Raw genomic sequence first — 20056 nt, forward strand, 5'->3', positions numbered from 1 at the left:
TTAATTTGCCAGCACAGAAATGGTTTCCAAAGCCACCTCCCCATAAGGCGCGGATCACGTCTGTTCAGCAAACGTTTTTGATTGGTCGAGCAGCGACATGATGTCATCAACCTGAACTAGCTTTGAAATTTGAACTTGGGCGGCATTATCGAAAAGATAACCGAAACCCGGGGCGGGTGTGATCTTCGGCAACATTAGGGATAGCATCCTCGGGCGACCCAGGGTGTTGCAGAGACCGGAAGTGAACGTATGCGCGAAGACGAAAAAGAAAAAGAAAGGGGAAAAAGACGTCTTCTCCTCCATTTGTTCGCGCGCGCTTCCTGTGTGGTTGGCTGTGTGATTGGGCTGGATGCATTTTTTTCCAGGCTTTTCCTTCTTCCTTCGTTCCCTTCCCCCCCCCCCCCCCCCCCCCCCCCACACACACACACACACACACACTTTTCTAATTGTCCGTTCGTTCTCAAAAACACATTAGGTGCGTATCCAGGGGCTCATAAGTAGGGGCAATCAACTTCCCCATTTTCTGGTGCCATATATAGGTGTCACGGCGTTTCCTAGGATCAGGCTATTTTTAGACGCGCAGATGAGCCAATCAGATTCAACCTTTGTGTTGACGTTTTGGCTGAGCTCAACCGCACGCGCAGTCTCAGACAAAAAGCTATGTTCTCTCTTCGGTACTTTGACTTTCTGTTGCTCTCTTCGTTAATATGAATCCAACCCTACCTATGACTTTGAATTCTAGCTTGCAATTCTTTTTGGTAAACTTTTGGTTGGTGCCCGCCCACTAGCGCAGCCCACAGCCAACCCACGTTAAATTTATCGGTTCGATATAGTTCGATATGGTAATGTGAAACCCAGTGAAACCCGCATAATAAACAGCTTGGTCATTTATTATTTTGAGATCGGAAGAACAAGAAGGGAGCATCCACGTGCTAGTAGCAATTGCACCCAAAAAGGTATTGCACCCAATTTGCATTTTTATCGTGCTTTATAATCTGTTGATAGCGGATCGAGTAGGGTAGCATTAGCTTATTTTATATAGCTTGTTATGAGGTTTCAATGAGGTCAAAACAAAGAGCAATACATACTTATTATTGTATGATCAAGGCCAAGGTAAAATAGGTGATATCGTATCGCATTTTACATTGCGATATGTTGAATCCAGCTAATAAGAAAGCCAAGAAATAGATTGGTAGATTGGTGTCTATCCTATTCTAATTCCCCGTTCGTATTCGAGGGCACTAGTCTAATTAGAAACAAGCAATGGACTTTAGAATATATTATTATGCAAGAATATTTAGCTTTGCTACGTGTAAAAAAAACAATGGCAAATAATATTTCTTTCAAAATTTGAATTGGTTTTAATTAGAAGAGATTTATTTCTTGTGATGAAGCTGTTAATTGTTAGAGTGCATGACTAATTGTAATACAACAAATTCCGATTTTGTAAACCAAACAGAGTAGCTACGGGTGGTCTGATTCAGCAGAATAGGCAAATAGAATGCCCCTTTTTCATTCCTTCTAATAGGAGCCTCCTAGCGAAATAATGATAAGAAAAGGTCTGTGCTAGCAGGAAAGGAAAGAAGAGCAAATTTAAGCACCATGGGGGTAGGGGTAGGAGCATGATATAAATTCTAGATCTTTATCCCTCCTCCAAAATATGTTAGATTATTAAAAGTTTCATAAAGTTTATTTTCGAAGCCCCACCAAGTGACTTTGGTCCAAATTTGTACAGAAAATACCTTTTTGTATTTATTATTTATCTTTTTATAGATCGGAGCAATAAATTGAATCATGTCAGAGATTACTTCAATCATTGAGCAACTTGATAAGGAATATGAGGAGGCTGTGACAAGTGAAAAGTTTAAGGAGTCAATTGAGGCAAATAAAGAGACCAAAGAGCCAGAAGTGCTTTGGCGCCTCTCTCGGGCCTCACGAGTTGTCGCTGACCGTACCCCTGATGCAGCTGAAAAGCAAACCTATGTTAATATGATAAAAGAGTTTGCATCACGAGGCATGGAAATTGATGACAACAACTCTGGCTGCCACAAGGTAAGACTCATAACATTAATAAAAATGACATACTTTTTGACCACCAAGGTAGGGCGGCACCTGGCTAGGGGCTAGCCACCCTTTTTTGAAAGTGGCCTCTTCCACTTTTTAGATCGGTTGTATGGAAGTGATCTTTAGGAATAGGGGAAAGGTGCTGATGACATCGGTTTCGATTATTTCAATGTCATACAATTTTTGGCATTTTAGGCTTTAGGTTCTTAATCATGATAGACAGCTAAAAGGACTCTAAACTGAAATTTGATTTCTCTTCTTCTAAAACAGCTCTGTTACCCCTGAGACCTATAAAACTGCATTTTTACAAGAATAGCCCATATAGCTATGTTATGATTATTGATGTTATGAAAAGCTTATGTTGTTATTTCTTATCATTAGTGGTTTGCAATGGGTCTGATGCAAGCTGCAGGCGGTCCTCAGGAGAAGATGAAAAATGTTCACATTGTTAAGGAGCATTTTCAGGTAACTCACATGATCTTCTTATTTCCTTGTGGTATTGCGTTCTTATATTAAGGTCCATGACAAACAGTGTAGGTCTGTCACAGTACGATGCCTGCAAGCGTAGTCAACTTAGACAGATTGGTGAAGTAAACCTATTTGAGCCAAACCAAACAGTATAGGCCTATGGCGTATACAGTATAGGAATGTTTCCAAGATTTGCTGGGTAGGGGGAAGGGGGGTGCACAGTTATACATACCATTATGAAAAAGGATAGTTTTTGACATAGCTGTAGCAGGACAAAATATTGTATGTGGGGGAGGGGGTATGGGGCCAAGCCATGTCCCTACTGGTTCTTTCCTTATAACCTAACCCTAACCCTAACCCTAACCCCAACCCTAACCCTAACCCTAATCCTAATCCTAACCCTAACCCTAACCCTAACCCTAACCCTAACCCCAACCCTAACCCTAACCCTAACCCTAACCCCAACCCTAACCCTAACCCTAACCCCAACCCTAACCCTAACCCTAACCCTAACCCCAACCCCAACCCCAACCCCAACCCAACCCTAACCCCAACCCGAACCCTAACCTAACCCTAACCCTAATTCTAACCCCAACCCTAACCCTAACCGTAACCCCAACCCTAACCCTAACCCCAACCCTAACCCTAACCCTAACCCTAACCCCAACCCCAACCCCAACCCAACCCTAACCCCAACCCGAACCCTAACCTAACCCTAACCCTAATTCTAACCCCAACCCTAACCCTAACCCTAACCCCAACCCTAACCCTAACCCCAACCCTAACCCTAACCCTAACCCTAACCCTAACCCCAACCCTAACCCTAACCCTAACCCTAACCCTAACCCTAACCCTAACCCTAACCCCAACCCTAACCCTAACCCTAACCCCAACCTCTGCTATGACCCTGTCAGAGCTGTAGCAGACCTCAAAATATTGGGGGCTGGGAGCAATACAGAAATATAAAAAAAATATAGTTTTGGGGCACAGCCACACTCCTACTGGTCATTTCCTCATAATTTTGAAAACATTTCAGGGGCGTGTGCATGTGCCCCCATTACCCCACTAATGCTATGGCCCTGAACTAAACATTTATTGTTATTCCATAATCAATCACACCAAACTAAATGTTGCCCTTTCCTTTACAGAAAGCTATCGACTTGAATCCTAATGATCCACATGCTCACCACGTTCTTGGCACATGGTATGTTACAATGATGTGAATGGGTTGGCAGTGAATTCCTTTGGGGATGGGAGCATTGCGTGACCGACACAAAGAATGGCTGCTCGGGAGACTACTCATTAATGGGGTATCATGTTATCATCCTACTTTTCAGCTCTAAAAATAAGGCAGGGGAAATAAGGCAAGGTACTTATTTTAAAATCCGTTTCTTCTAACATCATTCAAGGAGTAAAACCCTCCCAAAACCATAACAGAACAATGTATCAATGATAAAATGTTGTGGCATATACGGTACTAGCTGTCAGTTATCCGTTCCCTTCTAACTTTTAGCTGCAACACGTTTAGGTGTTTTCTTTGCTCCGTTCATAGGTTTTTTAACTTGTCTGATCTGCCATGGCTGATGCGTAAGATGCTGAACACAATCCAGTCCAACCCGCCCAAGGCAACTTATGAAGAGGTAACCAGCGGCGTAGCCAGGATTTTAAACAGGAGGGCACCCAAAAGGGACTTTCAAGGCATTTTCTCCTGTATTTTAGATAATTTCTCATACATTTACTGTATTTTTGGCTGCTAAAAGGGGTGGCCCCCTAGGGCACCCCCCTGGCTACGCCCCTGGGTAACGAAATATATAAACTGTGTTTTAAATATATAAACTGTGTTTTACTAAAGATCTCTATACAGTTCCGTAGCAGGCCTAGGAATATTGAGGGGGCACAGCCACGCCCCCACTGGTCATTTCCTTATATATTTTAAAATTTTTGGGGGCAAATGCCCCCAGTACACTCGCATGACATCTTGCATGTTTGACAGCCCGAGGATGTGTCTATTATGTGATATCTTTTATGCTTATATTTCTTAGTTTTAAATGCTTCATGGATGACACAGATCGTCACATATCCCGTGACCATCTTGTTGCACCCCCCTTGACACCTATATGACACCTACCAAGTTTGGATGTCATACGATGTTTCTTTCGTGAGATATCATAGTTTATTAGAAGTGTGGCCTACCTTATTACAAATGTGGCCGTTATAAGAAATGTGGCAGGTTATTACAAATGTGGCCTCAACAGGGCCAACTTTTGAGAGGGCAGTCACGGGGTCAAACTATTTCTTCGACTTATCAGATGGTCTAATAAGTGTCGTTTACCGTGACAGGCATTGGAGCAGTTTGAAGAAGCCGAAAAACGTGAGTACAGATTCTTTTTCCGTGTTGATTATGCTAAGCTCGTTAAAAACAGAGAAGAGGCTGATTGCGTCGATTGCGTCGATTGATTGCGTCTGTTGCGTCGACTTGTGTCAGCCAATGAGAAATAACCAATTTTCTTGTCTGCTGGTATCCAAGCCTGGCTGCACAACTCTAGTCCATGATTTGTAGAGAGCTCAACTATCTCAGGACCGTAGCAGGGGGTGGGGCAATGGGGCATGTGCTCTTCTCACAATATTTAAAAAAAAGTACAAGGAAATGACCAGTAGGGGAAAGAGTTCCAACTATCTTGAGCATTTGGCCAGCAACTATCATGCACACAGTGCTGAAAAACGCAAGACTATTTCCAGTACCGCGCGGTTAAACCAGCCTTTTTGTTTTGAAATGGCGGCATTTTACCGGCGAACTGTCACATTTTGGCGAATGCTAAGAAAACTAGACCAAACATAAGGCTATAATTTTCTTTATGACTCCCTCATTATCACACAAATCTGTCATCCTTTGTACAGTATGGTTTTAATGCCGTTAGTCAAAACAGCAACTGAAGTCAGCCTTTCGTACCTTTACTCGAACGATTCAACACTACGATTGCTGTGCTTGTTTTCGCCAGAGCACGCGCATACGTTATTCAGCACTGTCCATGCACTGTCATCGACTATAGTATAGTTTGAACTATTGTCCAAATTTCTCATCATAGTCAATGATAGTTTTTACTATCATCAACAATCTTTATCGTGTGGCCGGAGCTTAATAATTTTACGCACGAGAGTAATTTTGGCCACTTCATTTCACATTTGCGATAATTAATAATTACGAATTCCCCAATTACTACTTATAGTGCAGCCAAATTTCTTTGGGAGGAACTCTCTACTGCTTGCCAAGACCCACATGAGGTTGAAGAATCTACCCAAAGCGAAAGAATTCCTGCAGAAAGCCGTGGACTTCCCCTGCAAGTATCCGGTTGACGAAGAAGTGGGTACAATACGCTGTTTTTTTCAGATGATGGGGGTTCCTTGCTTCCCTTGTATTGTTTTCAAACTAAGTTCTAGCCGCCGTACGAGTGCCATTTTATTACGAGTTTCACTATTCTGCGATTTTTCGCCAAAGATTTTCAACTGCTGGATCGCAGGCCCGTACCCAGGGGTCCACTTTTTGGTCCCAATAGACGTGCTATTTGTAGACAAAACTATAAAGCATAAGCTAGATCACTCTGGTATGTAGCCAAATCCGACAATAAACGTCCCGTGGAGATACTGCAAAGAAATAAAAAAAATCCCATTTTGTTCTTTTGGGGATGTTCAGATTTCTATCAGAAAACTCATTCCCCCCCCCCCCCCCCCCCCCCCGGAAAAATTAGGTTTCACTTTTTTTTAATTTCGCCCCCCCCCCCCCCTCCCCCCAAACAAAGAGCCGACTGGATTTTCCAACCCCCTGGAAAAAAAAATACAGTAAGGTCATTTTACCCCCCCCCCTCCCCTCTGGAAATTCCTGGACGTATGAACCCCTCACCCCTGGAATTTCCAATCTCCTCCATGGGGCGAGGAATGGATATTTTCTGGAACTACACAATACTGAAAACTGGATTAAAAGTAAAAGACTTATGCGGGTGTTTGAAACTAACTCGTCGTTGACATTGTAATGTTCCAGGTTCACAAAGAGGCAACAGATCTTATCAACCAGAAACAGTTTAAAGGGCTGTAGATAGGTAGGTAGGTTTTTAAATGTAATTTTTATACTGCAATTATATATATATATCAACCTTGAAATTAGTGTTTTCACGACTTGTGATCCAAGGAATTTGTAAAATAGATTCGTAGAAAACTTCAAATGTTATTGGTTAATAAGTAGGATAGAGTGTCACACAATAGCCTTACATTTTTTTAAAAATAATTTTTATTTGTACGAATTTTGATACATCTTACATTAAAACATTGTACAAATTTATTTTGATGACTTGATGAGTCGTTTTCATTGGCCAGCACTGGAATGCAGTTCATATCCCGCCATCTCTCCGCAAGGCTCTGGCCAACCAAAAAAAGGTTAAATGACGGAAGCTAGAAAGCGACTCAACAGTCGGAGATTATTGGCTAGTTTTCGTAAAATATTCTGAAATATTGAAAAATGTAGTGGGTCATAAAAAAAGGCGAAGCAACTGGAACAAGGGAAAGTCCTAAAAAACAACCAATCATTATCAATCATCGAGCAAGGTATTGACAACTGTATAACATTAACGCGATTTCTGCGATCTTATCGGCTATTTGTTACTAATATACAAACCTTGAGATAAAGGGTATAAAAGTTGTTACTACGAATTTTTCAATAATGCAGATATCGAGATTTCCGTCAATGGTCGCTTTAAATCTTTCTTATTAAAAAGTGAATTCTTCTTGGGTTATGTTGAAAATGCTATTTTAATTGAAATTTAAAGGCAACCGGCCTTGATATGGGAGACCGCTGACCATAGAGGTATGCTGTGTTGGATTCCGGGAGGGCTTCCGTTGGATGCTGCGAATTTCCAGTCTTTTTCTTTCTTTGTGCTCGCTGATTCTTGAACCATGTCTGTAAAAACAACAATCTGATTAGCATTGCAAACAGGCCCGTACCCAGGATTGGCTGAGAGGGTATCATATGGAAAAAGCATAGTATTTGAAGTTCCTTGATATGAAATAACCCTTTGTTGTACGCCAGAGGGGAGGGGGTGGACGTGGATCCTGCGCCCCCCCTTCCCCCCCCCCCCCCCCCTGTGTACACGCCTGGTGAATATCGAAATATTTTGTTTATGATGTTTTAGCAATGAAATAGTTATTTTAATTATAGGATAAATGGAAATCAGTGCGATTCAAGCAATTTTTTCACCCAAGAATGTGCACCTCATTTTAATAGATTTTGAGCGCTGTGTGAGTGTTTGCTTGTTTGTTTTTGTTTATCTAGAGACTTTCATTACGCCAAAGCTCGCGGGTGTCATTTAATTTCGCGGTTTCATTTTTCACTGTATTGAAATTGATTCAGGAAAAACGAGTGCTTATTTGGAGTCGCCAAATCAAATCCAGACCGTAACACCATTTGCTCATTGTATCTTTGTTTTGTATAAGCAATGATTTTTTTGTGTTTTTTGCCCATAGAGCCATTTGCCTGCTCTATCCTTGTTTTGTATAAGCATTTATTTTTAGGCTTTTTCTATAGTATCATACTTTGTAGAAGTATTTTTTTTGTGCTCATAGAGCTTTTTTCTATGATATCAAAACTTTGTATGTTTTTCCCTCATATTAAGCCATTTGCCCATGTTAATGATTTGTAAAGGGGGGCACATTGAGGGGTCTAATTACCGCAATCAACACAAAATTTTCGAAGATACCGCAATACCGCAGAAAAATGGAAATATCATATACCGCACAGAAGGACGAGGTTTTGATGCGCATGCGCGACGACCCCGACATTTCTAGGTTTCCCGCTAGAACATCCCGTACCACGGGCAAATCCCGCCCACCGCAGGACTTATTAGCACCGCAACATTCTTTTTTTTTTTACCGCAATACCGTTTTTTAAAAAGCAAAATATCGCATCTCGCAGTGTTTTGAAATACCGCAGCACCGCATATTTTTTGCTCTTTTACCGCAATCTCGTACAAAAAAGGGCCAATAGTGCTATACCGCAAAACCCAAGGGCCCCCCCAGTAAAGGTATTTCGATCTCGCGTTACCTTGTCCATGCTATATTTAACTTAATTTTTTTATCGTGCTAAATATAACTTCAATTTGCCTTTGCGATTAGAAACTTCTTTTCTATTTTTCTCAATGTTTTACTAAATATAACTTTTTTGAGCCATAAACAACTCTTGCTCAATTATCTCTCTAATTAATTTTCTCAAATTTGTGGAAAGGATTCCTCATTTTCTTAGTACTTGATTTTTTTTTCGTCATCAGCATTGATTAGAATATACTTTGCCGACAAATACGTCTGGCGCATGTATTTTATAAAGCTGTACTTTGATTGCAATTATCCAAATATTAATTAAAGATTCCTCATTTTCTCAATACTTGATCTTTTCCTTCATCAGCATCGGAATATATTTTGTCTGACTCATGGCAATTTATAAAGTTGTATTTGATTGCAAATATTTCACGATTATTCTTGCTCGATATGTTTAGCTCATAAATCTGGTTGAAGGCGCTACTTTTTAGTTTTTTTTAATCAATTCCTTTAAGTGTTCAAGTATTTGAGTAAAGCGGTAAAGGATCTGAGTATTTCAAAATTGCAGTATTTTTTCGGGCATTAGTTTTCTCAATTGAACCATCCTTTAAAAAAACTCTTATTGAGCCATTTGCCCATTTCATCATTTTTTGTGAAGGCTTTTGTTTTTTGTGTGCTCTTGGCTCATAGAGCCATTTGCCTATATTTGGTGTCTGTGCTCTTGGCTCATAGAGCCATTTGCCTATATTTGGTGTCTGTGCTTTTGCCTTATATAGAGCCATTTGCCTATATTTGGTGTCTGTGCTTTTGCCTTATATAGAGCCATTTGCCTATATTTGGTGTCTGTGCTTTTGCCTTATAAGAGCCATTTGCCTTTATTTGGTGTCGGTGCTTTTGCCTTATATAGAGCCATTTGCCTATTGCATCATTGCTTGGTATTGCCATTTAGTTTTGGTGTTTTTGGCTCATAGAGCCATTTGCCTATTGAATCATTACTTTCAGGCTTATAGATATATTTGCATATTGTATGATTATTTTATAAAGGGATCTCTTATTTTGTGTTTTTTTTAGCTCATAGAGCCTTTTTCCTTTGGTATCTTACTTTGTAGAGGCATTTGTTTTCCGTAGGTTTGGCTCATAGAGCCATTGGAACATTGTATCATAACTTTATATCATGATTTCATAGAAAAATGTCCACTAGTTGAACACTTCCCCCCCCTCCTTATCTCAATTAAAATCCTGGCAACGGCCTGCATTTGTCCATGTTACAACTTTGTAAAGGCATTTGCTCTTTTTAATTACCTTGATAGAGTGTGGCGTCGTTCCGAATTTCTCTGCTAGTCTCGCAGAAAGATTGTTGGACGGGTACGGGTTGATAATGAATATCTACAAATCAGAATACTTTTATCTTATCAGACATGAAAATGCCCCTGCAGCTTAAGTCTTATTGTTTCTAATGTAGATTTTATGTGTTAACATACATTTGGCTTTTAATATAGTCATTCAAAGCAATTTTTGCCTTTTTTGCAAATGTGTTATTCTAAATAAAAATAAAGTTTAAATCATAAAGTTATATTCTATTTTTATTTATCGAATTAATATATAGTCGTAACTGTCTGAAGAATTAGTTTCAGCGATAAGCGAAACTTTTAAGGAACTAAAAGTAAGCGAGAAATATTACCGTATCGTGCTTAGACTTTATTAATTGGCAAAACGCTAGGCACGATTTTCTTCCTACCTCTTCTAATTCCTTTCTCTGCCAGATGTCGAAGCTTTTTCCTCGTTTTGTGGTACACACTTTCTCCTTTCCAGTATCCCGATGTCCAAGCTTTTTCGTCGTTTTGTGGTACACACTTTCTCCTTTCCAGTATCCCGATGTCGAAGGTTTTTTCGTCGTTTTGTGGTACACACTTTCTCCTTTCCAGTATCCCGATGTCCAAGCTTTTTCCTCGTTTTGTGGTAGACACTTTCTCCTTTCCAGTATCCCGATGTCGAAGGTTTTTTCGTCGTTTTGTGATACACACTTTCTCCTTTCCAGTATCCCGATGTCGAAGCTTTTTCGTCGTTTTGTGGTACACACTTTCTCCTTTCCAGTATCCCGATGTCGAAGCTTTTTCGTCGTTTTGTGGTACACACTTTCTCCTTTCCAGTATCCCGATGTCGAAGCTTTTTCGTCGTTTTGTGGTACACACTTTCTCCTTTCCAGTATCCCGATGTTTGAAGGGCTCTAATTTATCTAGAATTAAAATAAAATCTAAACTGAAGCAAATGACATATAGCCCCAAACCACATCGGCTACATATAGCTGTCAGCTGTATGTATAGCGCAATGAAGAAAATAACCCATCCTCGGGGACCCAGGGCGTCGCGGAGATCGGGCACGCAGCGAGCGCGGAGCAAGAAAGAAACAGCCTGCTTGTGCGCTTAACTTCAATGATCCAAAGGATTTTTTTGAGCGGAGGTAAGTTTATGTCCATTGTTTTCTCTTGCTGGACAGGCGGTTCACATACATATGCCCTATAAATGGGTGGGATTTTTTCGTTTGTGGTGAACGGAATGCTGAAGAACGATTTGCTTGTGACATTTTATTTTCCTTGGTCTCTTGAAACTCTGAGCATCCCTGTTTTATGGTGCGGAGGGACACTTACAAAATATAACTGTTTGTAGTTCTTGCCTTATTGTCCTGTTCCTATGAATTTTACCATAAATATATTGATATGCCTTCGACGACATAAACTTTGACAACAAGCACCTCCTAACCAAGTTCATCTGGAGTATTTTATTTTCCTGTTATTTCTTTTGGTATTACTGTAAAAATCTGTTACAGCCAAATTCGTTGTTGCGCGACCTCGGCGAATCCAAAATCCTTGTCTCGATTGGGAATAGCGCGTAGTCAGACACAAGCTTTGGGGGCGGTTTTTCTGGTTTTGATTGTTTGGTTTGATTGACTACGCGCTATTCCCAAACGAAGAAAGGAATTCTCGATTCTGGGAGATGGCGCAACAACGAATTTGGAAAACTGTGGCTCCAAAGATGACCGTCAAATACACAGAGAGGCATATTCAACTAGAATAACTTAGACAAAAGCAACACTCAACCAAGTTGTTATCTGGAGTACCTTTTTTTCTCAACTGGAGAACTTTTTTGTCAGTTTTTGGAAAGGGGTGTATTTTTCACGCCTATGAAAAATAAGGCAAACAAAAACTACCATTCCTGTTTTGGCAATTTAACAAAAACAAAGAGGCAAATTCAACTAAAAAAGCCCATGTGGCTAATTCAATAAACGATCTCTTCTAGAATTTAAATGCGATATCTTACCTTTTTCATCTTTACAAGGCAAGAAGCAATGTTCATTGAATGCTGAAAGTCCTGGCCCGCCAAACGTGTATGCCGGTGAGTTGCGTCACCGGAATTGTTATTGTATTTTCAAGAGACAAATAGATACAAATAACAAGCCTTGGGCTTAACTCGTTTATTGTAGAGATTTGGTGTTTTGTTAAGAAAAAGTTTAGTTTTAAAAATGAATAAAGTGGGAATTTGATGGAAAAGGAAAATGCGATAATATTCTGTGCTAGGTCGAGAACATTTTTTATTTGACCTTAGCAACGCTAACCGTTACTATGTAAATATTTATTCAAACTTTGACGTAGTTTGACTAAAAAATAAGAAAGGGAGGGGAATTTTGATTAATTTCTAGGGCACCGTGACGCTGATATCCTTGATGTCGGTTGTCGAGTGATGTTCTTTCTAGGGCATCCGTCACGCTGATCTCCGTGATGTCGGTTGTCGAGTGTTTTTATCTATCAAGGGAATCCGTGACGCTGATCTCCGTGATGTCGGTTGTCAAGTGCTTGTCCTTACTAGGGCACCATGACGCTAATATCCGTGATGTCGGTTGTCGAGTGATTGTTCTTTCTAGGGCATCCGTCACGCTGATCTCCGTGATGTCGGTTGTCGAGTGTTTTTTTTTCTAACTAGGGAATCCGTGACGCTGATCTCCGTGATGTCGGTTGTCGAGTGTTTTTTCTAACTAGGGAATGCGTGACGCATTCCTGCTGACGCAGGACATCCGTCACGCTGATCTCCGTGATGTCGGTTGTCGAGTGTTTTTTCTAACTAGGGAATGCGTGACGCATTCCTGCTGACGCAGGACATCCGTCACGCTGATCTCCGTGATGTCGGTTGTCGAGTGTTTTTATCTATCAAGGGAATCCGTGACGCTGATCTCCGTGATGTCGGTTGTCAAGTGCTTGTCCTTACTAGGGCACCATGACGCTAATATCCGTGATGTCGGTTGTCGAGTGATTGTTCTTTCTAGGGCATCCGTCACGCTGATCTCCGTGATGTCGGTTGTCGAGTGTTTTTTTTCTAACTAGGGAATCCGTGACGCTGATCTCCGTGATGTCGGTTGTCGAGTGTTTTTTCTAACTAGGGAATGCGTGACGCATTCCTGCTGACGCAGGACATCCGTCACGCTGATCTCCGTGATGTCGGTTGTCGAGTGTTTTTTCTAACTAGGGAATGCGTGACGCATTCCTGCTGACGCAGGACATCCGTCACGCTGATCTCCGTGATGTCGGTTGTCGAGTGTTTTTTCTAACTAGGGGATGCGTGACGCAGGACATCCGTCACGCTGATCTCCGTGATGTCGGTTGTCGAGTGCTTGTTCTTTCTAGGGTAGCGTGACGCTGATCTCCGTGATGTCGGCGGTTGTCGAGTGCTTTTTCTTACTAGGGCACTGTCACGCTGATCTCCGTGATGTCGGTTGTCGAGTGCTTGTTTTTTCTAGGGTAGCGTGATGCTGATCTCCGTGATGTCGGTTGTTGAGTGCTTGTTTTTTCTAGGGTAGCGTGACGCTGATCTCCGTGATGTCGGTTGTCGAGTGCTTGTTCTTTCTAGGGTAGCGTGATGCTGATCTCCGTGATATATGTCAGTTATGTCGAATGATACTTGTTCCCAGGGCACCGCGACGCTTATCTCGGTCATGTTTCCACCTCCGAATTCCAACGTGAATTTTTAATTCAGTTGTACTGTAATTCAGATGTTTAAGGAAGCGATCTCTGTTTGATTAACACGGACTTTACAGCTAGAAGAATTCCTTCGTGCTCTGTGTACTTAAGCATTCCTTGGCCTCGCTGGTGTAAGTAAAGAAAAAGCTGTGTAGTTCCAGAAAATATCCATACACCCCCATGGAGGGGATTGGAAATCCCGGGGGTGTTGGGGGCTCCGTGCTTTTTCTATTCTAATCATTCTCATTACGGAATCACGAATAAAAAAAAACGCGCCCTTAGTCTCAAGGAAAGAAAACTTGTATGAATTGTCCATGAAATCTAACCCGCTTTTAAGATGGCCACGTCCAAATGGTGTCCTTATCATCAGCATAAGCAATTTTTTTTTGTTTGGCCATAATAAACAGTAGCTCAGTAAGTTTCATTATTCAAACAACCCGCGTTATCTTCAAAGTAAATAAGAAATCATATTTGACGCAAGCAGTTCAAATTGTAGCTTAATAAGTGGTTATTACCGTAATCATCAAAGGACGACAAGACGGAATAACATGACTTAACGCTTCAAATAAGCTCATTTCACACCTAATAAGGCGGAAGATTTCTCTAAGTACATAGTGAGTAATTACAAACAAAATATCAAATGCGACTATTTTTAAATTAATGCGACTTTTTGTAAAGTGTCATTGAAATTTGAGCTTTTCGTCCCTGAGCTCATACATAGCGCAAGGATGGGGATCAAGGGAAAATTATCTTAAAAAGCAAAAATCTGGGTATGTGCATTTCGGCCTATGTAACGTTATTTGTTACATCAGTCAATCCGGAATTCAAGGAACCGATGGCCATTGTAAGAAATTGTGTCTTCTTTCTCTATCTCGAATTGCGAGAGGTTTTTCCGTCATGTCTCAAAGGACATTAAGCGCCGATTTCATGTTTACAGCCTTGTGTATGTGTGACTTTTAATAATTGGACGTCAACAACTGTATTTTTTGTTGTTTATATATTTTGCTAATTGAATTTGTTTACAGTGTTTATAAGTGTACTATAAATTGAAATAAATGTTTCATTGTTGCTCTCGTCTTCAGTTCTTACACGGTTTTATTTTGCTAATGACCTGAATTTTTGCGCAGTTGAGACGTTATTCGATCTCCCCCCCCCCCCCCCACCCAAACGTGCAATTGTGTCCACGTAATTGACTAGAATTCCGAACGATTTTCCATTTCGCGTAATTCTTTGCAAGCTTATTTATTTATTCATATTTATTTATTTGACAAACGATACTTGTTTTAGATCAAAATGTCACTTGAAGTTCAACAAAGCCCTTGCTTTTACAACAAAGCATGACGGGTAAATTGCTGGTACCCGCTTTTCAAAGCGCGTATCACGCGCACGCGCTCTGCACGAAACACAATGAATTCCCGCTACCACGTGGACAAATCACGCTTGTCAACACAATTACCGTCCATATCAAACATATTCCCCACGGATAGTGTCCTTCGTTCGCTGTGCCTTATATGGTCATATATGCCCATATTTAGAAGTACTGGAGTTTCCCCTTTCGCGCTTCTCCAACAAACATGGCGGCAAACACTGATTCCCTAAAGACTCGTAGTGGAAGAATTATAAAGAAACCGGATCGCTTGGTCAAATATTTAGACCATTCCTCAGTTGATACGTACGTGAAAGAAGAGAAAGAGGAAGAAGAAAAAGTCTGGGAGATAGAGAGAGTTTTAAACGTTGAGGGAGACTATGCCTTTGTGAAATGGAAAGGCTACAGCGATAGATATAATTCTACGGTTTCTCTTTCATTGAATCCGCAGTTGTCATGCTATTTAGCCGTGAATGCTGGGAACCCCGACAGTAGTGAGGTAGCAAGAGAAAAGCTTCCCATTCTTTGCTCCGAGGATAAGGAATTGTGGCTGATTCGACATGCACTGTTCGATGAGCTCCAATTTCGTACACCCGAGAATGACACGGGACTCATTCGGAGAGTACAAGTGAAAGTCCCACTTTCAAAGGGGGGTTTTTCCGCTTTGTTTGGTAAAGGGACATTTTCTTTTGCTACCTCACGAAAGCTGGATTTTTCAGGGACCCGTAATATTCGGTTCCCGTGCACTGCTGTCGAGTTTGGCACCGTTATTGGTACGGAGTTTATGGCTCGGCAACTGCCAGATTCGAGTACCATATGTGAAGTTGACTCATCTTCGAAGATGTGGATATCATGAGGATACGAGCTAAGGATTAATTATGATCATAGTTCGTGCCCCCGTTGTACTTACATCTCTGAATATGGGTCAGAGGAAGAAAGGCCTAGTATGTGTCGACCGCTAGAGCGCAAGTATCCCCCGCTGAGCTTTTTGGAGATCAGCTTCGTACGGCGTAGACGGAATATGCTTCACAACTATGGCTCGGTAAGTTAAAATCTCTCTATATAAACTAATTGTTGACATCTGTTTCAACCGATTTCACTGTATTTCCAGTCGAAAATAAAGAGGGGGAATTTAGATCCAGGGAATGATACAGATTGTTTTGATGGTTTTAATGCCTTTATATAATAATGTGGGTACAAATAGTTATACAAGTTATAAATAGTGATATTTACAACAGTAATAAATAGCACCAAAAATATAATAAATAAATAAATACATTTTTTTCTTTGTCTTCACTGCTTTTGATATTTTCTCTTGACCCTTTCCAAATTATTTTCCCTACTGAACAGTTTTCTGTTTTCCCTCTCCATGATCTATAGAGATAAAAATACACAGTTGTAGCAAGCGATTAGTCTAGATAACATGACGTTTTTTTCACTTGGAATTACCTGTACAGTGTAGTTGCTATTTTTCCCCCCTTTCTGGCTACCCCTGTGGAATGTCTTGTTCTGCATGTGGTTTTTCTTTTCCACTGTCTGGCAATTGAACTGGTGGATCGTGCCATGAATCTCCAAAAATTGGGGGACATGATAAACAAGAACTGTAGAGAAAAAAATGCATAAAATTACTTGGTCTCGGAGATCCCAAGTCAATTAAGGAATCTCATTTTAATCTTACCATGTATATATGGAATTACATCCTGTGGAGAGATAAAAGAAAGCACAATTAAAATAATATATCTACTTGTTATTTTTTCAGTGACATATGATCAAATGAGGCTTGTGTCCTGCCAGTTCAACTAACCACAGGGATGTAGAATTACCTCATCAAACGTGGCCTTTCTAAATTTGGTTCCCCATTGGCGGGCCTTTTCTTGAAAAGCATCTGCTCGAAGATATGCTTCATCTCCAGGATTTGCCCCAAGAGCATCAGTGAGGACCATCAAACTTTTCCACACTTGTGTCAGCTCTGATATGCTAAGAATTGTTTTCTCACAAGTGGGAGTGGACGATGGCTACAAAACACAAAGCAATTGTTAAATTAGCTTTATACACAGTAGTATCCTGGGTGTGCTGGTCTTTTTTATAATGAAAATAAAAATCATACCTCAAACACTATGTTGTTGCGGTCAAGATGATCCTTGAGTGTGGCACGTAGGAAGTCCTTGGTGCCTGTCGACCTCAGATGGAACTTCCTACATTCCTCCACTAGCTGGGCTTTGGTCAGACAGTCAAGGCTGGTGATGGACTTGTTCTCCATGTCTCCTAGGAAGGCATGGATATCAAGCCCCCTAATGATAGTTTCCAAACCATCACCTTTATAAGGAAAAGAGGATTCAAAGAAAATAAATAACGAAACTTTATAGTAATTTCATATTAGTTTCAGTTATTATAACAGTCTTTTCTATTAGTCAGTTATTTACTTACAATCCAAAGAGCTCCACTTGGTTGTGGTTTTGCCACTGTCATCCTGGACATCATAGAAACAAAACCTCACACCTGCAAATACAATATGGCAAGAAAACAAAATGATAATCACCATAAGACATCCCCTATACCCATTTACCCTATACATGAAATTTTTATTTACCCAAAGCTTCTATTGCTTCTTCCATGGCTTTTTTAACATTCTGCTCTATAGCCCAGCAAGCAACCTAGAAGTTTAATATATACCAGGAACTTTTTTAAAAAATGGCTCAATGGAGATTTGAATTTGTTAAATAAGCATAATTTTACCTGGTTGAGAAGTTTTCCCATGATCCTCAATTTGAGGTGCAGGGTGTCGGGTATGACCTTGGTAAATTCAATGTCCACGAGAGGTAAACATTGAACTCCCTTGGCATTTGGACACCCAACACGTGCACGGCACTGGTTTAAGGTTCTGGTTATGGGCCATTGTGGGACTGAAATTTTTATCAAATTTATCTAGTTATTTATAATATAGCTGACAATGGAATAATTCATAAAAACAAAAATCATTTAATTCATTACATAACATTCATTATATAAGTAACAAAATTAAAAAACTTACTAGAAAAGTCTCTGATCATCCTTTTGCTGCATTCGCACCAAATGCAGAAGTACAAGGCACAGGGACTATTAATTCCGAGAATACACGCCATGAACTTCCAGTCAGCACACATCACCCTTAAAAAAAGGGATAAAAGTTACATATGTCCTGTTTAATGCCAGATCATAAGATTATTGGTTGCAAAAAAAATGAAACCTACCAATCAATAGTGTATTCAAGGCCATTAACAAGAATGCCAGTTCTCCCTAGGGCCTTCATCTCATCAAAAACCCCTCTCAAGGTCGCCTTTAGGATGTCATATGACTCCTTGCCTATAATAAAAAGTGTTCACAGATATATGGCTTTAGTTGACTATATCATTAGGAAGATTTGTTCTCGCTTACAGCTGCAATAAATTAGCTGCAACCAACTCACCATCATATATAGATATACAGTATTCCCTTTCTGGGCTTCTTTTAACAGAGTTTTCTGCTGGAAAGCAGAAGGTTGTCATAACACTCCCAAGTTTTTTGGTGGTTTTTCTACCATCACCAGAAAACCAAAGGGTTATAACATTGCCCCCTGCATTTCCAATGACATCTGAACTATAACTTAGAATGTCCTTGATGGATCTTGAACATCCTTTTGCATTCTGAAAGGAGAAACTTTGTTTAATGAATTATTGGGTTTGTACAGTATTTGCTTGTTTTAAAGGATGCAAAATGTGCTGTGCACAAAGCAAATCAGAATTAAGACTATCAACAGACTAACCCCTTCAAATTCTGTAATAGGAATGATTGCATTTTGAGCTTTTCTCTCTTTCTGTATCCCATACAGTGATGGCAAGCTGGACCCAGCTACCATCTTTAGCTCATGGTATGCTGAGTCAGAAACATCACCATCATCTTTGGCCTGAGATTATAAAAATAATCTAAATATAGAAAAAATAAGAAACCTACAGTACTGTACATGTACTTCTATAATACCTACCTTGAGAGCTCTTTGGATCTTTTTATGGTCAATCTCCTCAGGCTCAACCCTCTCATTGAAATGTAGGGCAAAACTGACCATACCAACTTCAAGTTGAACCTAGAGATAAGGAAACATTGAAATGTAGGGCAAAACTGACCAACTTCAAGTTGAACCTAGAGATAAGGAAACATTTTATGATAAACAAATGCCATTATAACAGAATTGGTAAATTTAGGTTGTTTCCATGTGTACAAAAATTCTAAACAAACCTCAACAACTTTCCAATCTGTTGGAAGCTTCTCAAATTGCTTCTCAAGCCATTTTTTAATCTCTGACTTTTTGTGAAATTGAGCTTTTGGCTCAAGGTCACAAAAAGGCTTTCTCGGCTGAAGAAAGGGCTTTTTTTCCTTGCCTAGCTCCTTTCTCATGCCATCTCTCTCTTTGACAACATCAGCGAGTCGATGTTTTAGCTCTGACAGCTGATTCTCGAGCTCTTCGATTCTAGAGTCCCGAGAATCACACAGCCCGATTTCACGGACTTGAGGTAGTGTGTAAGCCAATCTTTGTTTTTTCAATGGCGGATCTTGTGTAAAATTAGTCAAATACCCTTGCACCATCATTTTAGTAGATATCTATCATGAACAAGCAAACGAGACGACTAAACTTTTGAACCTCTTCCCGCCTAAGTTTACCGAGATTCTGCAAGATGATCCCCAAAAAACAACCCGTGAAGATTATCTAGATAAGAATTGCGCCAAAATTATACAAACAAAAAACGGAAATATTAGAAAGGAATACTTAGCTTCTCGTCCTTCGGGTGTTTCTGTACTCTTCAGCATCAGGATCACACAAGGACGTAGTCGATTAAAATACCTACGAGGGCTTTTTTCCACAAGTTAGGCTGGCAGAAGAAAGATCTAGCCCCTACAGGGGTATTTGATGAGAAAAATAGGTATTTTTCGCTTCTATAAGCAGAAATCTCAGGTTAAATAGCCCTGTTTTCCAAAAATAATCGCTCTTCGTCCGCCATCTTGGATAGCTCAGAGAAAACCCATTTGTAATTTGCCAGGTTACACAGCTCCTAGTCTCA

At 40.3% G+C, this 20056-nt stretch overlaps 2 protein-coding genes across 4 annotated transcripts; one reads left to right on the plus strand and one right to left on the minus strand.

Annotated features, from left to right (window-relative positions):
* The first annotated feature begins 648 nt into the window (after positions 1-648).
* On the plus strand, positions 649-6865 carry LOC5505878 (regulator of microtubule dynamics protein 1). The gene is made up of 8 exons (XM_032374244.2): positions 649-956; positions 1774-2052; positions 2446-2529; positions 3681-3736; positions 4085-4172; positions 4873-4903; positions 5760-5893; positions 6569-6865. The coding sequence occupies exons 2-8, from the start codon at positions 1795-1797 to the stop codon at positions 6620-6622; spliced, it is 705 nt and encodes a 234-aa protein (XP_032230135.2). The 5' UTR covers positions 649-956; positions 1774-1794; the 3' UTR covers positions 6623-6865.
* An 8386-nt stretch (positions 6866-15251) lies between these two features.
* On the minus strand, positions 15252-20022 carry LOC125558980. Of its 3 annotated transcripts, none has more exons than XM_048720645.1 (13): positions 18985-20019; positions 18766-18906; positions 18430-18646; positions 18215-18326; positions 18016-18131; positions 17721-17887; positions 17575-17638; positions 17412-17483; positions 17092-17300; positions 16808-16999; positions 16663-16684; positions 16434-16585; positions 15252-15594 (listed from the first exon to the last, which is right to left on the minus strand). In XM_048720645.1, the coding sequence occupies exons 1-13, from the start codon at positions 19063-19065 to the stop codon at positions 15448-15450; spliced, it is 1692 nt and encodes a 563-aa protein (XP_048576602.1). In that variant the 5' UTR covers positions 19066-20019; the 3' UTR covers positions 15252-15447. The 3 variants fall into 3 exon arrangements, with proteins under 3 accessions (XP_048576602.1, XP_048576604.1, XP_048576603.1); XM_048720646.1 differs by lacking the exon at positions 15252-15594 and adding an exon at positions 16140-16358 and having other exon boundaries at positions 18985-20013; XM_048720647.1 differs by lacking the exon at positions 18766-18906 and having other exon boundaries at positions 18985-20022.
* Positions 20023-20056: the final 34 nt, after the last annotated feature.

Source organism: Nematostella vectensis, chromosome 13 (genome assembly GCF_932526225.1).
Source record: "Nematostella vectensis chromosome 13, jaNemVect1.1, whole genome shotgun sequence".
In the NCBI taxonomy this organism is placed as follows: domain Eukaryota; kingdom Metazoa; phylum Cnidaria; class Anthozoa; order Actiniaria; family Edwardsiidae; genus Nematostella; species Nematostella vectensis.

Bases quoted from the DNA above. Each gene is read 5' to 3' on its own strand.
- LOC5505878 (XM_032374244.2), top strand. From the start codon at position 1,795: ATGTCAGAGATTACTTCAATCATTGAGCAACTTGATAAGGAATATGAG. The intron at 3,737-4,084 runs GTATGTTACAAT...CTCCGTTCATAG, and splicing joins CACCACGTTCTTGGCACATG to GTTTTTTAACTTGTCTGATC. The intron at 5,894-6,568 runs GTGGGTACAATA...GTAATGTTCCAG, and splicing joins AGTATCCGGTTGACGAAGAA to GTTCACAAAGAGGCAACAGA.
- LOC125558980 (XM_048720645.1), bottom strand. From the start codon at position 19,065: ATGGTCAGTTTTGCCCTACATTTCAATGAGAGGGTTGAGCCTGAGGAG. The intron at 18,647-18,765 runs GTTAGTCTGTTG...TTCTCCTTTCAG, and splicing joins CTATTACAGAATTTGAAGGG to AATGCAAAAGGATGTTCAAG. The intron at 17,888-18,015 runs GTAAGTTTTTTA...TAAAAATTTCAG, and splicing joins GATGATCAGAGACTTTTCTA to TCCCACAATGGCCCATAACC.